This window comes from Gallus gallus, chromosome 2 (genome assembly GCF_016699485.2).
Source record: "Gallus gallus isolate bGalGal1 chromosome 2, bGalGal1.mat.broiler.GRCg7b, whole genome shotgun sequence".
Lineage (NCBI taxonomy): Eukaryota > Metazoa > Chordata > Aves > Galliformes > Phasianidae > Gallus > Gallus gallus.
The window spans coordinates 146,158,445-146,185,339 of NC_052533.1; the positions used below are offsets into that span (position 1 = coordinate 146,158,445).

Here is a 26,895-nt window from a genome sequence, read left to right on the forward strand (position 1 = left end):
AGACACTATTTTACACATTAACTAGCTGAGTGAAGAAGCTACATGTGTTCTCTGTACTTCCACTTTAAATCAGGCAAGAGAGAAGCTTTTCCTTCCTCTCCTACTATGGGGGACAACATCCTTACGACTCCAAATATGGCACCATGGTCTCAGCCACCAAAATGCAAATCTGCACAACCCACAAAGCTGTTCAAGAAAACATGAGTTATCTTCATACAGTGCAATCAAGATACAATCAGATTTGTTTTGCATTATTTCCAATTGAGATATTTCTACGCTCCTTTGTTTCCTTTTTTTTTAGTATATATGCTAATAAGCAACTGCTTATTAAGATGAAGGTGACAGTCTGTTGTAGATGCACAGCTTCTGCTGGTAACTTCTCAGCCCTGCAGCTTGCCCTGCACATCCTGGAGAGTATGACTGTAGACAGTGCCAGCAAACCAGCTTATGTATATGGAACCTGGCCAAGGAGATGCACTACCGTGCTGATGACATGTTGGTCAGGTTTTCCAAATCACTATGGATCCACATCCAGCATTCTTACAGCAGTAGTCAGTAAAAACAGCCCCCAAACCCACCCATGAACTAAAGCAAGTGTGAGATTTAAATAGAGAATCAAGAGAAGTTATCTCGCCATGAAGCCTTCCTTCAGCCTCCATTTCTCCTGGGATTAACAAACCAAGTGACTTCAGCCAAGGTTCTGGCACGAAGTGTTATTCAAAAGATGAGATACACTATAAAGAAAGGAGGTAAAAGATGTGTGATGAGGCAACATGCTGGATAAAGGCTGCTTCCCACTTCCTGCAGAAGGAAACATCAATAAAACTCAACAAAAAAGCCTCAACCAACAACGAACCAATCAACTAACCAACCAACCAGGCTTTTTTTTAATATTACCCTGATCATTTTAATTCACAGATAATAAATAAACAGACAAAATTCCCACTACCTTCTAATTTCTACAACAAGAATAACAACAGGTCGTGTTGATTTAGTAGAAGGAAATGCAATAGACTTTTAAGACCAATCACTGGAATGAAAAGCCGATCATTACATGGCAGCAACATGATGGGTAAGACTGATCTGAAGGTCAAGAGGGACTGGTAGCTTCTGGGAAGTTCCTTTGTGGGATTTTCAATCTATTTCACCTGCTCAAATCTCAACAAAATTAATGTAATTGGGAGAGCAATGGTAGCTTTCCACACAGATATCTGTATCTGTAGAGGTGTTTGTGTCCTTGTAGAAGAATTAGGGAGGGTGCTCATATTCTGTGATGGTTAACTGCAAAACAAAATTTTAAATAAAACAGTATGAAGAATAAGTACAGATTGGAACCACTGAATGGATTAAGAAGCTGTTACACTCTGCCAGATTGTAGAATTTTGGCTTTGGTTGGACAGTTTTACAATTAAGAATCTTCCTCCATTTTTAAGTAAAGGGGAGGAAATCATTAAAGGTTTTGCATAATTCTAATGCATTACTGAGATGTAGTTGAGGAGCTTATAAATAAAACAAAGCACTTTGATTCTTTCCTTTTTTTTTTCAGCTGGTAGTGGATTAGGAGAGAGTTAAAAAGACAATTCATTTTTGATTGAAATAAATCAACGTACTGGAAAATACCAATTCATTTGCAAAATTTCCCTATCAAATCCCATTACTTCTTGCCTTCCAAGATGGAAAGTCTAATCATGTTCCCTTCTTCATGCTCCAAAGCAGAAGCAGAAGTATGCATAAAGGCAGAGCATATCTGAACTTTTATAAGGATACCCAAATTGTTAAAAAAAAAAAAAAAGGCAATTAAAGACATTTGACAGATTTTTACTTTTTTAATGATGATGTGGTATGAGTATATAAATAAAACCTCAGTGAAAGCAAGTTTTTGTTTTCACTGCTATATTCCCAGGATGGTCTGTAACGCATTGCTAATGCAAACACAGCACAAGCACTAACAGTATGTGAAAATGCAAAGGAATTGACTGAAAAGCAAAGTGAAAAGGATTGATCTTACACTCACTGCACAAACTGTAGGAAATGTAACATGGAAACAGCCAATGGGCAGAGAACACAAATCTTTCTGAAATGTCATTATTTGACAACTCACTGGTGATATAAATGACAAAATAATGTCTTTATATTTTAAATGGCTCTTAATCAGCCTCATTTTTGGTCTTATTAATATAGTCAGTGCTAATTGCCTTAGAAAATACCCTTTAAGAGAGTTAGGCTATTAATGAGAAAATTGAGGTGACTGTTTAATTATTTTTTATTTTTTGTTCTGATTAAGTCCATGTGACATGAGGCAGTGGTAAGGGAAAAATTAGCTATGTGAATAAAATAAGAAGTTTTTAAAAAATTAAAACAAGATGCTTTCTGGTTGAAAATATCCAAGTACCTGTATTTTTTAATGTCCTGTAAATTACGAATTCTGTTATCAAAATTGCAATATATAAACTTGAGTAGCAAAAAGTCCCCCAGAACATGTTAGATAAAAGGTTAGTAATAAATCTGAATGAGAATCATAGAATTGTAGAATCATAGAACAGCCTGGGTTGAAAGGGACCACAATGATCATCCAGTTTCAACCCCCCTGCTATGGGTAGGGTCACCAACCACCAGAACAGGCTGCCCAGAGCCACATCCAGCCTGGTCTTCAATGCCTCCAGGGATGGGGCATCCACAACCTCCTTGGACAACCTGTTCCAGTGCATCACCACCCTCTGCGTGAAAAACTTCCTCTTAATATCTAATCTAAACCTCTCCTGTCTCAGTTTTAAACCATTCCCCCTTGTCCTATCACTATCCACCCTTGTAAACAGCCATTCCCCTTTCCTTGTTTATACGTTCTCTTCAAGGATTGGAAAGTTACAGTGAGGTCCACCCAGAGCTTTCTCTTCTCCAAGCCAAACAAACCCAGTTCCCTCAACCTTTCCTCATAGGAGAGCTGCTCCAGCCCTCTGATCATCTTAGTGGCCCTCCTCTGGACCCGCTCCAAGAGTTCCACGTCCTTCCTGTACTGGGGGCCCCAGGCCTGGACAAAGTACTCCAGATGAGGCATCACAAGAGCTGAGTAGAGGGGCACAATCACCTCCCTCTCCCTGCTGGCCACCCCTTCTTTAATGCAGCCCAGAACACAGTTGGCTTTCCAGGCTGCAAGCACACACTGCTGACTCATGTCCAGCTTCTCATCTATCAAGACCCCCAAGTCCTTCTCTGCAGGGCTGCTCTCAAGGGGTTCTTAACCCAGTTGTGGAGATCTACATGGAGAAGTTTTATAAACCATAAGCAGCCCCAGAGAGAGGAAGTAAGATCAGTGATGATAGAAATAACAGGTGTTATTAACACAAAAACAATACAAGGGTATTCATGGTGGTGCTGAGTTGATCTTAGCGATCTTTTCCAACCTTAGTGATTCTATAATTCAATGATTGGCCATTCAGTGAGGATGAAATATCATTGTCACTGCTATTTAAGAGTTGCCTGGGATGTCTGCTGTAGACCTGGTCCTCCTCAGCTTATGGGTCCTACAAGCCATCAGCAGAAGTTGCAACAATGGCCATAAAATGTCCTATTTCTTCTTACACAACCTATTTCTGCAGTTATTCATTGGAAAGACTATTACAAAAGGCATAGGCTCAGCTATCTCTCCCTGGGATTCACAAAATCCCTGGTATTTTGAGTTCAAGACCCAGAGTAAGCTTCTTGAAAGCAGTCCTATTGTTTATCACTAGCAAGACGGTCAATGGAGGCAAACATTAAAGAGTTTGTCTTTTTTTTTCCAGGTACAGAGGTGCAAACAGTCAGCAACCACCCTTCCTCATCTACTAAGAGAGCAGTAGAGGGGAAGATCCTCTTCCTTCCGCTTGCTAATTTGAAAAATAAAACAAAAAACCACTTTGCTATTTCAAAGACAATTAGACAATTTCAGCCATAATCTCATGATCTGTCAATCTATAGGGTAATTTCTACACTATACTGAACACAATGTTAAAAAAAAAAAACAACAAAGAAAAGACAAGAAGTTTATGATAAACTACGGAAGAAATGTAGTTATTTTATATGTAATGTGATTTGGACAATGAACTTTATACTTTTTCCTCGATAAAAAGAAGGGGGAGGGAAACTGCATGGGTATTAAACTTTACAATTACACTGCCCTCTGCATCTTTGTAAAAGCAAGAATATCCATTCTAGACAAATAAAACAGCAGCATGGGTAACACTACAGGTCTTAGCCCCAACCTAGAGCCTTTCTAAGCAGTCGTAAGACAAAAAACTGGCGTTTTGCTGTTTTATTCAGCAGAACTCTGCTCCCATTCTCATTCTCAGCATGACTCACTAAATATTTGCAGACCAGAGTTTGATCCTCGTCTTCATCAAAAAGACTCTATTATGCGCTTGAACACAGACTTTCTCCCATTCTTCCAAAATCAAACTGAGACACGGGTTGAAGTATCTGCTGAAAGAAAAAAAATCCATCTGACTGAGATACTGATGAATATGAGGAAGTGGAAGTGAGAGGAGTACAGTGAAGAAAAAGCTGAACGCAACTTTTTGGACAACTGGTTTATTAGAGAAAGCATTCTAGTTTAGGCCAAAGTTACAAATGGGAAACTAAGTAAGCTGGTTTCAGCTCTTTTTTTTTTCTCCTTTCCTTTACCGTAGTCAAAGGGGTTTATTGCTAGCTTCCAAAAAGAAATATTTTGATATTTTGGCTCAAAATTCTGGATATTCTCAACATCTGCCAATGTCTAAAGCCCCTAAGGAACAACTCTAAACTAGAAAAAGAAGAGTTTACTTTACCCAGAATATTTCAAGCAGTGCAACTCCTTTTCCCGTTTTGTGAGAAATTCTAAACATATTTATCAGCCACGGGGTAGAAAAAACTTAAAAAGTAAATTAAAATCAATTATTTACAGCTCCCCACTGAGCACCAGTAGCACTACTCATGCTGAGAGACACGCACATACAAGACACAGTGAAGTGGTAAAAACCCAAGCATATCTTAAAAGTTTTTGGTTCCAAGGGCAGAACTCCTGGAGATACACACCCTCCACATGAACTAAGCCTTTAGGCCCTTTGAAAATCTCAAGAAATCCCAAACCAGACATTCTTTTTAGGGCTGTAGCAGCTTTGTTTGTTTGTTTGTTCTAATAAAGGAAGACATAGCATTTTGATCTCTGCCATGTCAGTCTTCTCATAGCCTCTCTGCAAGCGTACTTGCAAGGTGCAATAACCATTTTGTCGTTTGATGCTCCTTCTGTGACATTTTGCTCTAATAGAGGTCAAAGAAACCTTTCCCATCCAAACTTCCTACCAAACATTAGAAAAAGGATTAACACTGTGTTTTTTTGCACCTATACAGCCACTGCCTTTTGCATACGCTGCCGTTCATAGGAAATCTGAACAATTAGTAGCATGTTGACTGCAATGGCTCTGTAGATTCTCCTTGATATCAGGACTTTTTCATGGAGAAGAGTCAAGGGAGGGTGAGGTTGAGTGTTAGGAAAAGGTTCCTCACCAGAGAATGGTGGGCATGGAACAGGCTTCCCAGGGCATTGGGCACAATCCCAAGCTACCAGAGTTCAAGAAGCATTTGGACAGTGCTCTCAGACATCAGGTTGGAATCTGGGGTGATCCTCTGTGGAGCCAGGAGTTGGACTCAATGACCCTTCTGGGTCTCTTTCAATTTGTGATATTCTGCGATTCTATGCTTCTATGACCAAAATAAGAAAGCCTAACGTTCTAGCAGTAAAAAAAAGAACTGCTGCAAAATGTCTGCTCTCTAACATCCCCTCCAGTGCTTGTTGCATCAACCAGCATTAAGTAGTTGGACATGTTGGCAGCCATGAGCAAAGAGTGAACACTTAATGGGGACTACTCTCGGGTGCCCATCTGCGGACGCTGGATTCCCTTCTCCTTCCTTTCACCACTTTTTGCTTCCTCCTCCTCTCCTTCACTCCACCAGCCTCTTATTGAATGCTTTTTCTACTTACCAGTTGTAAAGGCAGCAGTAGCTGCCATGCAGATCTCACAAAGCAGCCCGAGATGTGCCACTTCCCTCCTTAGGAAAAATCCCTTCTTTCCTGCTCCTCAAGGAAGGGTAGGCTGAAACCCAAAGGTCTCCAAAACTGCCTCTATCCCCATCAGCAGAATGGTGCATCCCCTGCACCCACAGCTAGCCGTTGAAAATTTCAACCTTGTATTGATGCCTGGAGATGGACAATTTGCTGTAGGTGACCCTGATTGAACAGGGGCAACCAGTGACATCTAAGCAGTAAAAATTTGTATAAAGTCAGAACACTCAGACTGAAGGGACTCAGTCTGTGTTCAGAGGAGAGGGTACAGAAGAGACCCCACTGAGCATGCAGAAGTCACAGGAGACAATCCTGAAAACACAAAATACTTCTGGTTGGTATTTTGGCCCCAGGCACACACCCACTGCTCAGCAACAACCAGTCAGTGTGCTATTAACACTACATCAATTGAAACCGGGGCACAGGGAGGGGAGGGCAGTGCTGTGCTGTGCTGACTCAAGTGATGGCAAAAAACTATGCATTTTGATACATAGGCTAAACACAGTCCATAGCTGTTGGTGGTGGCTTTGTTGAAAAATAGTGTTTAGTAGCTGAGAATCTGCTCTATTAAATAGTGTTACCGTGCTCTTGGTATTGGTTTCCAAGGAAATAAATAGGAGGCATTACTTTTGGAGCAACTTATGTATCTGCAGCCGAAGTCAACTTCTCATCACCCAACGTGGCCCAGGCAAACCAAAAGGTTGGATACCCATGAGTTAACTTCACCCAGAACACACTGAAATCAGACCATGGCATTCATTGTAGCCAGCAGCTCAAGCAGTTAACATCAGTTTGTTTAAGTGAACTGATTTTATCTGAAATTCCTGCTGCCTCCACACACACACACACACACAATCTTTGCAGTTTCTATAATTAGAGCACACCAAGAGAGAAGCAATTTGTAAGGAGAATGACACGTCTTTCTCAGAAAGGTGTTGTGTGCATGTCTGCGTGGAAGAGCCTACATAGTCAGGAGGAAAACGTCTGTAATGATGCCACAAGGCATTAACTAGAAACCTAACTGTTTTTATCCACCTGTCTAACAGAGAACAAAAAAATACATATACACACAAATATATACACATCCCCCTACAACCTGTTCTTAATCAAAGACAAGAGACATGTTAAAACATACAGATTGGCCAATATGCTTCAAACAGTCTCTTTAGACGCTGTGGATCTTTTTTCAGTATAAAGGAAGAAGATCTATGGCAAGAAGCTTGGAGTACATTCGTATGGATTCATATGTGATTTGCTCACAGCACAGCACCCTGTGGTCCATCCTGGTATTGATATTGATTTGGAGAGAGGGTATTTGAAGTCAAACCCACGTGGAGGTGGTTCTGGGCACTCTGCTGTAGGCACCTCTGCTTGAACAGGAGTCAGACCTGTATCCAGAAGCCCCTTCCAGTCTCAACCATTCTGTGATTCGATAAGATTGGAAAAAATCTCCAAGATCATCTAGTCCAACAGTCCACCAACCACCAACACTGCCCACCAAACCATGTCCCTGTGTACCACATCTACATGTTTCTTGAACACCTCCAGAGACGATGACTCCATGTCCTCCCTGGGCAGCCTGTTCAGGATGTCTGGCTTGAATTAAAAACTACACATAAATTCACCATGTAATCTCAGCCAAGTCAACAAATAGCTTTTGGATTCTGAAGATAAGCCATTCCTGGGGTTAAAAATGGGACGGGGCAGTCCTCCATCCATCCTGCATATAAATCCAGGCAATCTGTAGATGCAAACAGCTGAATACATGGCAAATTACACTGCAGCAAGTTCTCAGTGTACAAATGATCCAAAAAGACTGACAAAATGATCTCATGATCCCTTATAGCTTTAAAATCCAGGCATGTGAGAGCTAAAATAAACACCAAAAAAATACAGCGTTGCTTATCGTTAATGCCCAGACTAGACATTCTTTCACCCAAGATCACAAAGGGGGCTAAGCAACAGCATTTCAAAACTTCCAGTCAACTTTTACACCTATAAACTGGCTCCGCAGGTAGAAAATGAGACATTAAAAAGGAGTCTTTTCCAGTAGGAATGTGTCATTAAAAGCATACGTTGTCTAAATGAGCAGGAATTATGTCTGGGGATTTCCATGCCATTGTCTTAAAATTTATTTTAAAAAATAAACACAGAAAAGGAATGCCAAAATTCCTGTGCCCTTGATAAGAAGTGGGAAGCTTACCTTTCTTACATGGTTTTGGTTTGTTTTAAAAATAAAGCCTATCCTTGCACTGTCATCTTAATATCCTGCCCACATAAACTGTTTTAAGGCTGTTAATTCAATCCATGCTGTATTGCAGTTGGTTTGTCCTTACACAGGAACTACCTGCTTAATGCTCAAGCTCAATAGCCATAGCAAGATTCATGCTACAGGTAGCGTATTGCACATGATATTTAAAGCACCAGTATTTAATGTTGCACTGTAAGCCACAGCATAAGGAAAGGCACAATCCTATCTCTCTTTATACACTAAGCTCCCATCATGCCATTACTATTTAGTACAGCAATGAAGAAATTCTCTCAAAATCTTGGAGAGTTTTACGTACTTCCCGATCACAAACCAACATAAAGGATCACTAACAAATTCCTCTGCTCACTGAAAAGAGGTTCACAGATCTGGCCGGTGATCAAATCATCCTCAAACTCTTCCATTCGAGCCCTCAGGAGATAGAAACTGTCTTAAAGGTGCTTTAGATGACCCCAAAGGATGATCCTGCTCTGGTACCTGATTACATAGCACAGCCTTGATTTTTGTAGCTAGGACAAAAGTCTCTTTTTCTTGCACTGACGCTGAAGATCAAGAGGTTGACAGTGGGGCTGGGATGTAGGGTCAGATTATCCCTGAAACAGCCACTGATTTTATTCTAAATGGTGCAACCTCATGTACGGCATCATCATATGGCCCATACAAACCTCTACCAAATGCTGTTCTTTCTAGGGAAAATGCATACAGATCCAGAAGAGGCCTACCAAGATTTCATGTCCCTTGCTTAGCTATCATCCATTTGCACCTGCTCTTCATTTGTCTCATGAAGGTGAATTTTCTTGTAGAAAGCAGACCATCTGGGAAGAAATATCTGGAAGAAATATCTGAGCTGTGGAGAGCAGCAACTGAGTATAAGAATGAAGAGTATCCATACCACGGCAGTGATCAGAAATATTAAAGTACTCCTGGAAATACTGGAAAGAAACATTTGAATTGCTCCACTCCCATGTGCTTCCACCCTGGTGTGGCCATCCTTCCCTTTATGACCAGGAGACAGGAGCTGCCCCAACCCTATGCCTACCTAAGCTGGCAGCATCCCATTGAGCAGCATTCAGCTTGGAAAGCTGCCTGCATGCCCGAAGAGAGCTGAAACACAAAGGGAGGAAGAAGCTAGCTCAAATAAACGGATAATTGCCATTTAATTCTTGTGTATTAGATTTGGCAATACTTGCATTACAGTTAAGTCAATAAAACAACTTGGACTTGAGCTTGATTTGACAATGGGACAGACCAATCAATCTGTCTGAGAAGCAAGTTCCCAGCCCTACAAGGGGGAGGGCAAAAGAAAAGCCACTCCAGGTCTTCTATGCCCCAAAATCAGTATTCAACGAAGATACCACTCAAGGTTTTGCTAGATTGGGCGGCCTTGTTCATGGATGAACGCAGCCCCTCTGTTTTTCCCCTGTGTTTAGGAACATAGAGAAATTCAAACCACCCATGTGCTGCTTATTCCCACAGCTCAGTTACGCTCTACAGCAACGACCAGCCACTTCGCTAGAGCAGCGATGCTGTGCCGAGTGTGTCTGCCCGTTATGAACACAATTTAGGAGGCAAGCCCACATAAAAGATTTGCTGTCAGGCAATTGCCTCAAGAGAGCTAATTAAAGCTGCAAGAGAGAGCTGAAAATTTCCCTCTGCTGACTGCTTCACAGCTTGTCACCCCAACCCAGCCACCAAGCACAGCGTGCATCGGCAGAAGGTGCTGCTCTGGAAAGGATGGCCATGGAACCCACCCCTGACAGTGATCAACAGGGAAGGCCAGTGTAGGAACAACCATTTAAATTCTCTGAAATGTATAAATAAAAATATAATACAAATTTACACTTAAAAAGTCTAAAAATAAGTGTATTTTCTGGCTGTGACGCCAACAGATATAAAGTAGCTCACCTTCTTTACATGTAAAGCTCACTTTCTTTAAAACATACAAAATCTTTGGGGTTTTTTTGGCAAGCTACAGCTTTATTTGGGATGGGCAAATCCTCCTTCCACTGTAGCACAGATCAAGACATAGGAGGAAACCAGGTGAAACCACAGAGTTTGAGTTTATCTAGGCAGCAATGCAACCGAAAAAGAGATGTGAATAACTTCATATTACACTATTACACACAATATTCTTTTGCGTTATATTATATACAGTCGCTCTAGTGATCTGATCACTGTACTAAATTAGGAAAAGCAGAACAGAAAACCATGTGAAATTGTGCTGGGGGTCAGAATACAACCAGACACTGTACTGTCTCTCAGGCTCTATACTCTAACAAACATGGAAGGTCCTGGAGATAATGACATTGGTTTCAAGTGGATTTAACATCCATAGGGCACAGACTCTTGCACCATGACAGTATTTACCCATATGGATTGAAACTTTGCTTGTATAAAGTAAAGATTGAGAAACAATCATATTCATCCCCTGTGCTCAAATTGAAAACCAATCAATCAATCAATCAAACAAGCACAAATCCAACAACATAATAGTTTATTTTAGAAAATTCAAAGCAAGAAACTAAATTAAGAAAATACCTAAAGTCTTCTGTTTGTTAGCATTAGAATATTAGTGGTAATTCTTCATCTTACAGTAGTTATATGCATGTCATGTGGCTATGTGTACACCCAGACACACGTAAAATATGCTTTACTGCATATTACATTTTCATTGCAAATATTTTCCTGAGATACCATAGAATGAGAGCACATTAAAAGCACCTGCTATTAAATCTTTGCTAAAACCTCCAAATTTCTCATGAAATTCCAAAGTGTGCCGTTAATGAAATTGTTGAGTTTTTAATGTACGTGTCATTTTGATGAATGTAGAACACCATTTCCATAATGTCTTACATGTTTCACGCACTTCTGGGTATTATACCATCTTCTTGATATTCCAGAAAAACAGATTATTAGCACAAGCAGGAAGGAAAACAAGCATGGAGCCATATGTGGTTACAGAGAATTTGTTTCAAGGTAAGAGCTACAGTGCAAAACTTCCCAAGCTCTTGCTCTGTTCTCCAACCATTAGATTAATACTTTCCAATCTTTGCAATAATTTAATTAAATTGATCAGCAGATGAGAAGTAATGCTGCACTACTGAATCTAATTAAACTGCAAGTTTATCCTCCAGAAATCGAGAAAAATATACATTTCTTCAAGAAAAGACAGCTATTTATTTTATTCTGACAGAGGAAAAGACAGAAGAAAAAGAAAAGGCAATCAGTTCTGTTGATAACGTCTCTCTCTTCTGTCTCCCCACCCTCCCTACCAAATGACAATGCTTCCCTGGCTAAGTAATAACATAATAAGCATTTTGCAAAGCTAATCTTCCAGTTCTGAGCTGTCTGAAGCACTTTGTCCCTTCCCACCCCTGCCACTGTGTAGAAAAACAACAGTGCCTTTGTAAAAATCACAACAACAGCAACAACAGCAACAACAACAACAACAACAACAACAACAACAACAACAACAACAACAACAACAAAACAATTGGAGGGGATGCCCTCTACCATGTTGAAAACTGTTGGGAAGAGATATAAAAATTCAGACCTTCGTATCTTAATCTGGGGACTTACAAATGGTTTCCCCTCCACCCCTACCCCACACAAATATTAATTCTCTAAGTTTGGTGGAAGCTTCTTGCAAAAGTAGGGATGCTGAGAGGCAGGTAAGCTACACAGAGCAGCACACAACAAAATGATATATGGAGAGTACATCCACTTTGTTGCTACTGCAGCTACCATGGCCCCAGTTGTGCAGCACATCCTTGCTATAGAGGCACGCACGGACACATAGTAAAATATTGTGATTGTAGACAAGGCTATCATGTCTCCTGCTGGCTTTTTTGACAAAGCATAAGAATATCATGCTAAAATGCATTACTGCAGTCAGCACAGCACTGAACACTGCTACTGTTAACTAGTGCAAAAATGTGAACTATTAAACATTTAACTGAATATGTACGACTTCTGAACGAGGCTTGCTCAATTAACATTTTACTGCAGCACCCTCCAGGGCATACTGTCTTGCTAATTAAGTATTTCCTCTCCATTCCCTTATTGAGAACAGGCTGTTTTTATTCTGCCTTTTCTCCTGGTCAAGGAGCAAACGGAGGGGAGCAGTAAGAGAGGAAGAAAAGGAGAAAAACCTTTCTTTGGCTTACTCATATCCTCCCTAGCAGCAACTTTTCCTCCTGAACCTGTGATACCCCTTAAAGGCAGCACTGTACCCAGTATCAAGTGGGTACCTGTTGTGTGTCCACACCAGGAAAGCTCCTGACACAAGGGGTTGGCTCTAAAGATGAGAGGCCAAGAACTGACCTACAGAAGAAGCACTGAGGCAGATCAAAGGTGTTCAGCAGTGATGAACAGCAGATGAAACAACAGAAAGTCTAAGAAGGTGGAAAGCATATTTGCTACTGTGCAAGTACCAGCCACTTATATCTTGGGGACTTCTAGAACAAGAAGAGCTCTCTGTAGTTTACTCCACCATGGCTTAGTCTCCACTTGAAGCCACGCACACAATGACAGAAGAGTCACACTTTGAGAATCCTCTCCTTCTCTTTGATCTACACACAGCATCTTCTACTTTTACGTAAAGTGTGGAGGCCAAACATGACTTACTCTTCACAGACAGGTCGTGGGCTCAGTATCAGAAAAAAACATAATGTTGGTATCAAAAAGCAGTTTGTGTAGAGAACTGCTTTGTTAATGAAATAACATTGCAGCAGAGCCTGTAGATACAAACATTTCAGGGTGGGAAAAAGAAATGAAAGGAAGAATGAAAGAAAAAGGTTTGAAACATGAAAGGCTTTCCACAGTTTTTAATGATTTCCAATACCTCTACTGTATTGCTTCTCCTCTGCTCTGCACACACATGGTTTAGTGAACCTTAAAAGAGTGAACCTGAAAGATGACTCAACATCTTTCTGAGCCAAGAGGTCAACAGTGCAAATCCTAACTGAGCAACCTACTCAATGAATCATAAAAAGGGAAAAGAGACTCTCTAGGTCAGCTAGCCTCTTCCCAAGGAGGAATGTAGCACTGAAATCACAGAATAAAGAATCACCTGAGTTGGAAGGGATGCAGAAGGATCACTGAGTACAACCCCTGGCTCCAAAGAGGACCATTCAAAATTCAAACCCTATTTCTGAGAGTAGTCTCCAAATGCTACCAGAACTAAGGCAGCTTGGGGCCATGACACTGCCCTGGGCAGCATGTTCCATGACCATTACCCTCTGGTGAAAGAAACTTTTCCTAAACACCCAGTCTGACCCTCCTCTCATGCAGCTTCGTACCCCTCCATACACCTGTTCCAATTGCCTACTCTTGTTTTAATGCTATTCAAGGAGCAAAGCTTGTTCTTCATTTCTTAAAAGACTATTTCAGTATTTCTGTGCAACACATCCAAGCAATCATCTATTTATTTTCACTGCAGACAGGAGAATGACAGTAATCTCTCTAGAGAAGGCTGAGTTTGCTTTAGGGCCTTTGTTATTAATTGGCCTTAACACTTTTATTTTGGTGTTCTCAAAAAAAATTACCACAGACTGTGCCTCATGTGCTAAGTGCTAGAATTGATTTTAACTCCTTAAACACTATTGCTAAGAGGTCTGCCATGGTGCTCTTGGTAGCTCAGATGTATCCTCTCCAAAAGATGAGGCACATTCTCATATTTATTGCAGGCACCTTCCTCTTTCCCAGTCAAGACCCGAAAGCTGTTATCTCCATATCTACAAAATTGGTAAATCATCTTCTGGATGTCTTACAGAGAAAAAATAAAAAATGGAAGAAGTATTGTCTAGAGATCTACAAGCCAAAAACTCCCAGATTTTATTGCTCTCTGATAGTATCTCAGGAAAATTGATTCACTTCCCTGTAAGCTGGTTACTGCATTCATAAAGCAGTGATGATAATCAATACTGGACTATTGCTCTGGGGTGGCATGAAGGTTAAATTCACTAATGCTTGCAGAGTGGCTGAGATGTTTGGATGAGAGGCACTAAGCATGGGCAAATTATTATTTATTCTCACTGGGGCAGACCATAGTTTCACTATTGCTTCTTCCAGATGTATGTTCTACAGTCAGTACAGGCACAGCTCACACCTTCACTGCCCAGATCCCATATGCATAGTTGGCTTTACAGAAATAGCAGAAAATACGGTTTCCTTTCTCTGACTTTACATGCACAAGAGCCCAAGATGGATCAAAGAAAAAAAGAAAAAACAGAACATCATTGAACCATACAACCACAGAATATCCTGAGTCAGAAGGGAACCATAAGGATCACTGTGTCCAACTCCTGGCTCTACAAAGGACCACCCAAATTTCAAACCCTGTGTTAGAGCATTGTCCAAATGCTCCTTGAACTCCAGCAGCTTGGGGCCACGACCATTGCCCTGGGGAAAGGACAGTCCCATCCCTCACACGGTGGCAGAGCTGGGCCTGCTGCATCCCATGGTACTGTGGACCCTTTTGGCTCCAGGGTACACTATTGACTCAGATTCAACTTGCCATCAATCAGAACCACCAGAATCCTTTCCATGGAGCTGCTCTCCAGCCCCTCATACTCCAGCCTCTGCCTAACCACCATTCACCAGTAACATTTCTCTCCACAAGCCATGCAGCCAGCTATATGCCTAGATGCTAAAGGAGCAGAATCACAAGATCACAGAATGGCTGAGTTTGGCAACACCTAGTCCAACTGTCCACCTTCAATACTGCCCACTAAACCATTCCCCTAAGTACTACATCTTCCCTTTCCTTAGGCACCTCCAAAGACACTGACTCCATCACCTCCCTGGGCAGCCTGTTTCAGTGCCTTACCACTCCTTTTGAGAAGATTTTTTTTCTAATATCCAACCTGTTATCTTCATCTCTTCTGCTACAAGGCAGATTGGAGCGTATCCCACTGGAGGCAACACATCAACCCACGTGCAGGATCCCCAACTCCAGCGCTAACTACTCATTAAAGTCAACGAGTAGCAAATGAGATCTCTGAGGAAGGCTGAGCCCACTCAGGTCTCCGATGACAACTTCCAGATTCAATGAACTGATGTTACTTTTCATTATGACATAGTGAAGGATAAACATCATTGCGTTAGTCAGCTCCCAGCAGTCAGCTTTTGAAGGACACCGAGTGGGTGGCAGAGGAAACCTGAAAGCAATGGGAAAAATCAGACTCTGCAGCATGGCATTATTTGGAGCTGGTCTTTTGGCATGCTCCTGCTGTTGTCTGCAGGCCTCTTCCTGATAAATGATATCATCCTGATGCTCCCTGGGCTCTCCACATGCGGACCAGTGATGCCCAGCTTTACTGTTTTCTCATCGCTGATTATCTCCCAGATATTTATCCATATTTTATTAAGAGTAAGGCACATAAAATAAAATTGGATTATCAAAGCATAAGATTGCAGGTGCAAACATGGACTAAATCCCCTCCTCCAGAGTAAACAGAGCATTGCAATAACCCATATGACTTTTTGAATGCTTTTCAGCATGTACTTGAGGATCCATCACTCCATGCAGCTTGCCAGAAGTGCTGGAATGAAATCAGAGCACAGTCTCCTGGTAGGACAATCGAGCTCTGTGGAGATTAACCTGATTCTGGTTCTTGCAAACCATGTCCGGTAAATCATTACTGATGTCCCCAGTGAGAGATCTTCACAGAACTGCAGCCATGGGGTTTGGAAGGGACTTCTGGAGATGATCTAAAGAAGGTTCCATAGATTAGGTTAAACAGGAAAGTGGCCAGGCAGGTTTTGAGTATCTCCATAGATGGAAACTCTATAATCTCTCTGGGCAGCCTGTTCCAATGCCATCACCTTCAATGTAAGTAAGTTTCCCTCAGCTGAGATCCCTCAATGCTGGAGAAATTCTGTTCCTGAGCAAATCTAATAATAAGCAGAGGCTGAAAAAAAGCAGAGCTTCAGGAGTGATGGGCAGTGATACAAGCTATTTGTAATTATATGCCCATTTGTTCATATACTAGAGCACAAGCCTCTCCAACACCATCTTTGCAAAGTTACTGTTCTCCCAGTGGGTTTTGCGGCTCAGTGAGAGAAAAGCAATGACTGAATCATGATTGATGCCTTTGTTGTTGGTATCCACTCCAGTACCTTTACAGACTGTGCTAACGCATGAAAAAGCTCTGTGGAATATTAAATTCCTATCTTGAGGACGGACAGTCCTGCAAGACCAGAGCTGTTATGCTAGTGGCTGACAGGGATGCTCTGGAACCAGCCCAGCACATCCTTGTTGAATTCCTCAGGCACATGCAGGTTATCCTCTCCCTGCATCCAGTACATGGAACTGAGCTTTGTTGCTAATACACAGGATCCAAAGAAGAAATATTAAAATCAATACTTCGATATCAGGAAAAAATACACACATTGATGACTCCAATGTCACAGCAGAATTAATCCATTAGCATAAAGGTAATATTTATTTTTCTCTATCAATATAAGAGCACTTCAAATGTATTAACTAAATGCTTACAATCATCGAGGCAGACAGCATCATGCTAAAGGTTCTATAGTGTGCTGGCTTCAAACTAAAAGAGGAGAGATTTAGATTGGATGTAAGGAAGATTTTTTACAATAAAGGTAGTGAGGCACTGGCACTGGTTGCCCAGAGACGTGGTGGATGCCCCATCCCTGGAGACGTTCAGTGTCAGGCTGGGTGGGGTTCTGAGCAACCTGATCTAGCTGTAGGTGTCCCTGTTCACTGCAGGGGAGTTGGACTAGATGGCCTTTAAGAGTCCTTTCCAACTCAAACAATTCTATGATTCTACATGTATTTGTGTAGCCATAAACGCACATCCAGTGATGAACAAATACAGCACATTTGTTGAAACTACACACTTAGATCCATAGTTTGATCAGCAGAAACAGTTTCCAGCCTTCTGCTTCCCTCTTTGGGATTTATTTCCTTCCACAAAACAGTGCTTTAAACACTCATTTCATCATTATTTTGCCACAAAGAAATGCTCAGTGAAGGCTTTAACTATTTGAATGAAAAGCCTTCTGAATCTGCTTTTAACAGACATACACTCAACATAAGCTGTAGAGCAAAAGAAATGGCTTTAGCTCCAACTTCCAGGTTCTGCCATCACCATTCAAGGGAAGTGAGTACAACTGAGGCAGAAATTCCTCCCATAAATGAGGGTATCCTTCCTGAAATTAATAAAGAAAAAAAGCTGGAGATTGCCAGAGTGGTTACCAGATAGTGCAATACTTTGCAACAATAATTGCAGGAATTACAAGGAAGAGGAGGAGGAAGTTCTAATCTTATAACATCTGGGTCGGAAAATCAAAATGTATTTGCAAACCTCCCTTTCTAATAGACCTCCAAATTGTGAGGAAGGCAATAATTATCCTTAATTCACTGCTGCAGAGAGAATTAAGGGCTCTGACTCACATGCACTCAAGCAAACAGCTGCAGGAAGGAACACAGACTGTTTTACCCCAGCATGTACTTGCCCCACCAGTGTGTCTGCCCCGGGTGCCAAAAATATCCAAATAAATGCTATTTTATTAGTCCTTTAAGATAATATATGGGTTCAAGCCACATCTCATGGTGCTCGCTTGGCAAATAGCAGCCTCAGAGATAACCTGGAAGCCTGACGCCAAGTCTGAGGTGCTGAACAGGCTGCCCAGAGAGGATGTGGATGCCCTGTCCCTGGAGGTGTTCAAGGCCAGGTTGGATGGGGCCCGGGACAACCTTCTCTAGTACCAGATCTGGAGGTTGGTGGCCCTGCCTGTGACAGGGGGATTGGAACACAACGATCCTTGGAGTTCCTTCCAAGGCAAGCCATTGTATTATTCTATGATCTTATAATACAGTAAAAATTGTCAGGGATTCTGAAGTCCAAAATGAGTCCAAAATGATATGCGTGAAGTCAGACAATAAAATACGGAGTGCAGTGACCACCCTGGAAAACACACTGGGTGTCCAAGCTCCTCCAAGAGTTTGGTTTTGTCCTAAATGCACTTTGAGAAGCTATGAAAATGCTCATTGCAAACTTTCCGACTACCAGAACAGAAGCAAACCTGCAAGTCTCCATGACATGAGGAGCAGAGAAGGTTTGCACACTCCAGCCCACAAATTTGGCTTGAAATAACTAAAGGCATTAACTAGGTTCTCAGTGACCAAAAATAATGGCCTGTTCGGAAAAGAAAAGATGGCTAAGGGCAAAGAAATACCTGTGTTTTTAGAACTAGAAATGGAGCTTAATACATTGCTCTAAGTAATTTCACCCTACACAAATTCACAATTTGAATGGAACTCTGGGCAACCTGATCTAGTGGGTGGCAGCCCTGCCCATGGCAGAGGACTGGAACTAGATTATCTTTGAGGTCCTTTCCAGTGCAAGCCATTCCATGATTCCATGATTCTGGGATCCGATTTTCAACATTTTCAGCATAGTACATATATTAAGGGAGACAAAAACTTTTCTTATTAAACAACCTTAAATAACACACCAGGAATTCCACTGCTATGTCACATAATCCAGTTCAGAGACGGTTGATCCTTTATATTGTAACGTTATTTTCAGAATATCCTAAAATTTGACTACCAAAGATCTGTGAAAACAGAATTAGGGCTCCACAGCTCCCCTAAAATTAATCTATGCCAGCAACAGCATCATGGGTTTAATATGAGAAGTACATCTTCTCTTCCTCTATATGTACTGACAACAGCAATCCTTCTCAGAGATCTTTCTGGACTATCCTGTCAACTTGGGGTTAGTTTTACTACCTGAAATACCATGCTGAGAATGTGAATATATGAAGAGCTTTGTAACCACTTTTGTCTCATATCAAGACATCTTCAGAATTCCACATTTAATGATGCTGCAACTTTTCCTTGCATTTAGCACTCATCCAAAGATCACAGAACCTTCAAGAAACTTCAGAGAAGGCAAAACTTTTATTCAAAGAGCACCAAAAATACTTTTAATGTCTATGTAAAGAGTCTTTACTTTTTCTAGAGAGCTTTCTCAAAATTCAGGCAGTCTTTGTCCTTAATTAGTAAAAGAAGCTATTGTCTGTTCTTCTTAACAAGACATTTATCTTCTCAAGTCTAGCAAGGTATTTCTGAACATTGACAAAGTTCCTCACTTTGTATTAATATTTTTATACTTAAGCTGTACCCCAAAATAGTAACCAATTATTTCTTCGAACGCTCTTATGATACTGGTGCATGAAGTGCTTGTTTATCCAATAATGCCACAAGGATGTTACTAAATTCTTCTCTGCCTTCAGATGAGATTTCCAAATATTTTGCATCGCAAAAGTAGTTTACATCAAAGAAAACATCTAACGGCTGATGGAAGCGTACAGCTCTTGCAGAAGAATGAGACCCAATTGCAGTCCACATCTCCCACATGGCTACATCCAACCACAAAAACATATCTGAAAACATAATCTTACCTTTGTTCACCAGTTTTGATACTCACTGGCAATAAAAAGGCATCATCTATGAGACACACCATGAGCAACACAAAGCTGTTTTATTCACCTTTCAAAATGTAAAAGAAAATCAGATCTACTGCTGTGGTTTAGCTTTTATAGACATGATGCATCACACTGCACACAGAGATTGTACACATGTTGCCTTCTGGCTTGGTTCTTCTTTTAATAGCAAGGTGCAAGTTATCTTCTACAACACTTAGCATATTCCTAGTTGACAGAGGTAGGGGTTTCCCCAAGTACTGCTTAAACTACCTTGACATTTCATATAATTAAATCAGCAACTAGAGAGTAAGCATTTAAGCTATCAAATTATCCCTGCTTCACATATATGAAAATAATTGTATTATCTCCCAAATCAAGGAAAGACAGAAGTAGACTGGTTCAAATGTAGTATTAGAACTATAAGTGGTTATAATTTCATTAATCACCATTTCTGCACTGGTGCTGAGAATGAATTGCTCCTTGATGTTTCATCACGTCAAACGTGGTACCAAACACTCATGATTACACGCTTCCTCCCCAGAAGAGCTTACACTGAATGTTTCTTTGTTCAAGCAAGTATATGAATTTGTCATGCGTATAATTAAATCTGCTCTTTCAGAGGGGGCCCAATCCTGCAGAAATATGTCTGTTAACAGCTTCTGCAAGCTTACTTGCCTATAAAGCAAGACCAGAGCCCCAAAAGAAAGAGATGGTATTAAAGATGGGCATTCAGCAACATGAAATTTGTTTATTTTAGACAGCCAGGTTTATTCATCTAGACAGTATACCAAATTTATTTTCTTGAAATTTAAATTATACTCCTGAGACAAATGGGAAGAACAGTTTTGGACAAATGAGCCTTCTTTTCCATCTCTGGGAAGACTCAATGGACTCAATGACCTTCAAGGGTCATTTCTAACTCAAACCATTCTATGATTCTATGATCTTGAGCTCATGTAAGTCTTGCTTGTTTCTCTTTGAAAAGAACAAAACCCAATAGCTGACACACCCAAATACATGTATTAATTGCATTTCTTTGAATGTCTCTCAACTGTATTCAAACTGAAAGTGAGGATGATTTTTCTTCATCTGGATGCTGGAAACAAATTAAACCTCCAAAACTCAGCAAGTCTTTTGACCTCTCACATTTATTATATGTGCCACTTACTGCAATATTAAAGCAAAAGGAAGAGGACTGGATAACATCAAAGAACTCTCTAGATGTCACAGGGACACAGACTGTGTGGAAGCACCTGCACAGAGCTGGTGCCGTTCTTCTTATCTCCCTCTTTTTTTCCTTATAACTCATGATAAATAGCTACAATCCATCATCATTTCATCATTTTCAGACCTGGCTGCCTATCTCAATACTCTGAATGGAACAATTATCGTAACTGTTAAAAATTCTGGCAGGCAGACTAGACCTAAATGTGTTTCTTCAGGGAAGCCATGAAAACCAGGCAGATGCAGACTGAAGGCCTGTAGTCACATCAGCATGGTGTGCTCATGCTCAGCAGTTCTACCTGTATTAGCATATGAACAGCAATAAGCTATTTACAATCATCCCAACCCATACAATATAACACTAAGGGACACAGTGATGGGACTTGGTCAGTCAGGTTAACAGTTGGACTTGATCACAGAAGCACAGAATTGTTAAAGCTGGAAAAGACCTCTAAGATCATCGAGGCCATCAACCCATCACCACTAAACCATGTCTCTCAGTGCCACATCACCATGTTTGTTAAGCATCTCCAGAAATGGTGAGTCCACCACATCCCTGAGAAGCCTGTTCCAATGCCTCACCACTCTCTCCTGGAACACATATTCCCTAATATCCAACTCAAACCTCCTACAGTACAACTTAAGGCCATTAACACTTGTCCTAGAGAAATCCTGTTGTCCTCATCCTTCCTTCCTCTCTTGCATCGTTTTTGAGATAGCGTCCAATCTTCCTTGAGCAATGTTACAAGTGAGCTAGGACCTCTCTTGTCTCTGAACAAAGAGATTAGCCCTTTCCTAGAAAGAAAATGATCTTAAACATCTTATTGAACTTAGATGATCCTATGAATTAGCCACTCCAGTAGTTGAAAGAGAATGAAATGTGAGCTGAGAGTTGTACACACTGCAGTTTCTTAGAAGAACCCTCCAGCAAAGTGCACAAAGTGACTAATACTTGCTCCAGTAAGCCACTTAAACTTCCATTTTATTCTCTCCAGGGGGACAGATGAATTTGCAACACAGTGCTTTGCTTTGGTTGAGTACTTAGCACTCATTTGGTTTCCTTAAGACATAACAAATGCTGCTGAGCATATTGATAACCAAAATCAATAGTCTCAAAAATAAAAATGCCCCTTCCCCCTTCTCTCAGTATGGAACAGCAGGGCAGGGATAGAAGCAACAAGTCAACCCCAACCTCCCTTTTCCATAGATATCCTTGAAAAGCAGGACATATTTTTATACCATGCATATCAATTACATTGGGAAAGAAATTATAGTGATTCTCTCCAAAGGAAATACTGTCAGAACAGATCATGTGTATTATTTTCCCAGAGTTTGATTTAACAAACAGCATCACAACAGCCCATCTTAATCATCAGTTAGATCCTTTTCATATCTTCCTTTCCAAAGGACAGCACAACTCACCGTGCTCTATTTACACTACCCGGCCCTATGCAGGAGGAAAACACATGAGGTAAACCTTCACTGAGAATATACAGGAATGGATACACCAGAAGAGAAGATGAAGGCAACTATAATCTACATTTTCCAAGCAATGAATATTGATTCTCCACTAGTTCTGGTCACTTACGTTGACTTAAATACTAAGTTTTCATCTTCCTACTTCCTGCTTTCTGGCTAGCGGCCTTTTGAAGAAACTGCTTTTCCCATCCAAAGCTATACCCAAATTCTCGAGCTTGAGCTGTAAACCAAAAGCATGAAGGTTCCCAGAAAGTGAATACCTATGGTTGCGTTCTCTGTTTTAAATCTATGAAATATGGAGGGCTTCATGCCTGAGATACAATTGTGTTCACTTGATATGAGACAAAAGATGACAGAGAGGGAAGACAATGCAATGGTACCTCACCCACTACCATCTTCAAAATTTTAGAACTCCAAAAGGAAGAAGTCTTGCTCTGTTTTTCTCTTTTTCTCCATTTCCCATTAACACCCTCAGGCACATTCATGTCTGCGTCATGCCAAACAATAATTACATTTATTCATCTTGCCACGTGATGCTCACTCTTACTTGGTGCAGTATGAAACACTAATTCAGGCTAACATCGTATTACAGACAAAAGGTGAGTCCTGAGAATTTTTGGCAACCACACTTTGTTATTCCAGCACTAAGGAGGAAAAGTAACCTGGGGAGAATCAGAGCAAGAAAAACTAAATGTGAATTTAATGGAGAAATTGGGTAATACTTCAGGGAGCATTTCTCAGTGGTGAGATAGATTGTGCTCTGTATTAATCTCTCTGGAGATACAGCTGAAGGTTGGTCATGAGGAACACGTAGAAGTGCCCCAGACTACTTCAGTGGGGACGGACCACACGGCTTCTCCTGGCCATGAAGATGCCTTACCTTGAAAAACACCAGTACTCATCCCAACACCTGTTGTCACAGCCATGCTGTCAGGCTTCATTTAAGGTCTCACTGAAGTCTAGAAGAACCTGGTACCACCACGAGAAGGGAAAGAGCTCGGTTTTCCCATCAACATCTGGCATCCTTTTGGAAAGCGCACACAGCACTCAGTATCTTGCCAGGACCCCATAAGCTGCGTCATGATTTATGAACTACTCAGTTTTTAATTACCCTTAAGATTCAGAATGTCTCAACTCCACCAACAAGAGATTTAGTGACTAACAAAAACAGCATATGTTCGTATGAATATTAAAACTGATACCAACGACTATGACCCTTCTGCAGTGCTCGAGTGGCTTTGGGAGCCATTTATCCTCTTGGTAGTTCCGTGGCTTTCAAAGAGCCTGGGGCAGTCAGAGACTAACACTGCATGTTTCCACTAAAATCAAACAGATTCAGTGCAAGATGTTGGTAACACCTGTCAGAGACAAGCTCATGTAGGAATCTGGTTCATAGTGGTGTGGTGGGCTTCCAAGAGCAAGGTAATTTCTTGGTTTGGCCTATACAGAGATAGAAGGAGAGACAGAATCCACTCTCAGCAAGTATGTGGATGATGAAAGCTGGGAGGAGTGGACGACACATCAGAAGGCTGTGCTGCCATTCAGAGAGATCTGGACAAGCTGAGAGTTAGGCTGAGAGGAACTGAATCCAGCCTGGCCTCGAATGCCTCTAGGGTGGCAGCACTCACAAGTAAAGAATTTCTTCCTAATATCCTCTTCCAGTTTAAAGCCATTTCCCCTTCTCCTGTCACACTACATGCCCATACAAAAAGTCCCTCCCCAGCTTTCCTGTAGGCCCCCTTCAGGCACTGGAAGGCCACTATAAGGTCTCCTTAGAGCCTTCTCGTCTCCAGGCTGAAGAGCCCCAGCTCTCTCAGTCTGTCCATTGGCAGTGCTCCAGCCCTCTTGTCATCTTTGTGGCCCTCCTCTGAACCTGCTCCAACAAGTCCACATTCTCCTTGTGCTGAGGGCTCCAGAACAGGATGCTGTACTCCAGGTGGGGTTTCACAAGAGCAGAGGGGCAGAATCACCTCCCTTGACCTGTTGGTCACACTTCTCTTGATGAAACCTAGGACATGAATGGCCTTCTGGGCTACAAGCATACATTGCCAGCTCATGTTGAGTCTTTCATCAATTGAAACCCCCAAATCCTTCTGCTCAGGACTGCTTCCAAGCCATTCTACACCTAACCTGTATCAATGCTTGGGATTCCTCCAACCTGGGTGCAGGGCGTGGCACCTTATGAGGTTCAACAAGGGCAAGTCCTGAACCTGGGGAAGAATGATGGCATGCATCAGTACAGGTTAGGGACTGAGATACTGAAAAGTTGCTCTGCAGAGAAGAACCCGGGGGTCCTGGCAGACAACAGGTTGGCCATGCGCTAGCAGTGTGTCCTTGTGGCAAAAAAGGCCAATGGTATCACAAGGTGCATTATAAAGAGTGTGGCCAGCAGGTCAAGAAAGTGATCCTTCCCCTCTACTCAGCCCTGGTGAGGTCACACCTGGAGCACTGAGTCCAGTTCTGGGCTCTCCTCTTCAAGACATACAGGGAACTGCTGGAGAGAATCCAGAGGAGGGCTACGAAGATGGTCACAGCCCAGAGCATCTCTCATATGGCGAACAGCTGAGAGATCTGGGACTGTTCAGCATGGAGAAGACTGTCTACAAAAGGATGCTTTGAGAAAGACGATAGGAATGATCAGTAACCCCCCACCCAAAAAAGTGAACATTGTGTTTTGGAAATACTGAATTCTTTTTTTACTAAGAGTAACAAAGGAAAACATAAATGAGACAATGTTTGCAAGGAAGCTTGTAGAGCAGTATGGGAAAGATGTTACTCCTACCTGAATAAACAGAAGTGAGCAAAGACTTGCTCAGAATGCGCAGTGAAATGTTCGATGATTTGATATTCAAAGGAGGTAAATCAGCATTTGCTACAAACTCTGAGGAAGCTGATACACACAAGAATGATCCATGATTCATCTTCAAGAAAAAAAAAGGAAGAAGAAAAGATCAATAAATGCAGATACTCTGACCATTTCCAACAGTATGAGTAAAGCAGTGGACAGTCAGCTGTCCTCTCCCTGGCTAACTTCTGGAGAAACAGAAGCTGCACAATGTCGTCGGCACTGTAAATTCAGCTCAAACATTAAAAAGCCATTAGAAATGGATAATGAAATTAAGAAGGGGAAAGCTAACAGGAACCACTGCGTGGAGGGAGCCCTGCTGGTGCTCAGCAATGTGGCCAGCTGAGCACCGACAAAGAACAAATTGAGTGTTAGGAGGAGGGACATAAAGCAAGCACCATAGCTCTGCTTGGCAGGAGAAGCGTAATAGATTCTGTCTCAGAGATGTATCAGCATCTGTGCCTCTTAAATTACAGAGGAAGGCAGAGGGGAGCAAAGCTTTTAGCTCTCAAAGCAAAATCTGCGACAAGACCTTTATGATGATGAAACGCACTTGGGAAAGGGAGAATTAAGAGGATGCAAAATGTCCAGCAGGAGGCTGGACACCCCAGTCTTCCTCTTGTCCTTTATCAGCCTTGAGATCCTGAAAAGCCTGCCTGTTCTTTCAGTAAGATGTGCTATTTCCTCCTTCCCTGTTGCCCCGTCTGACAGCTTGGAAACTTAGAAATATTTCTTTGTGATTTTCATAATCACAGCGAGATCCTCAATATGCTTAAAAATTACAAAAGGAAGAGTAATGTGTAATGTGGGTTATCAACATCACTAGGGAAAGAAGCACTGCTCCAGTTTCTGCCCAGAAACAGTGAGGGAGGTGGTGTAAGGCTGAGCTAAGATTCTGGGATATATAAGCCTTCATGTTTGCCCTAAACAACAGTATAAATCCAGTTTTTACATCTCTCACCCTTTCCCTTTCCCTTTCCCTTTCCCTTTCCCTTTCCCTTTCCCTTTCCCTTTCCCTTTCCCTTCCCTTCCCTTCCCTTCCCTTCCCTTCCCTTCCCTTCCCTTCCCTTCCCTTCCCTTCCCTTCCCTTCCCTTTCCTTATGAAAGAAGAGTCTTTCTTACTGAAAAATGGGGAGAATCATTCCAGGCCCTAGACATTTTCAATTTGTCAATCCAATCAAGAGATATTTATGGCCTTGCCATCAGATGACCAAGCATGGACACAGTTTATCCAGGGAGGTTGCAGAAGCTCCTCCTTGGAGATCTTTAGAAGACACCTGAATGTGGCCCTGGGCACCCTGCTCTGGGTGCCCTTGCTTGAGCAGAGGTTGGACCACAAGGACCCAGAAGTCCCTTCCAGCCAAAATCATTCTGTGATCTGCAGGAATGACTTACACCATGGAATAAACACAGTGTTTTGGGTTTTATGTTACTGTACCAGCTCCAAGATGGAGCAGGAGTGTATAGGAGACGTGTAGGGACAGATCAGACTCCCTCTTCTCTATCCACCAAACAAGTCAGCAAACCTCAGCTGAACACCAGAGA

The 26,895-nt window shown here is 41.7% G+C and overlaps 1 protein-coding gene across 15 annotated transcripts in view; it reads right to left on the reverse strand.

Moving 5' to 3' along the window:
• The window catches only part of TSNARE1 (t-SNARE domain containing 1), a 483,485-nt gene that overhangs the window by 330,170 nt on the left and 126,420 nt on the right, over positions 1–26,895 (reverse strand). For 9 of the 15 annotated variants that reach the window (XR_005856943.2, XR_003074075.3, XR_003074076.3 and 6 more), the window contains one exon: positions 25,288–25,426. The exons of the other annotated variants lie outside the window; for them this stretch is intronic. Coding sequence is in view for 6 of the 9 variants with exons in the window: in XM_040694928.2 (XP_040550862.1) it covers positions 25,288–25,426 (139 nt within the window). In the remaining 3 variants the exon portion in view is untranslated. The remainder of the gene's footprint in view (positions 1–25,287; positions 25,427–26,895) is intronic. 15 annotated transcript variants of the gene reach the window in all.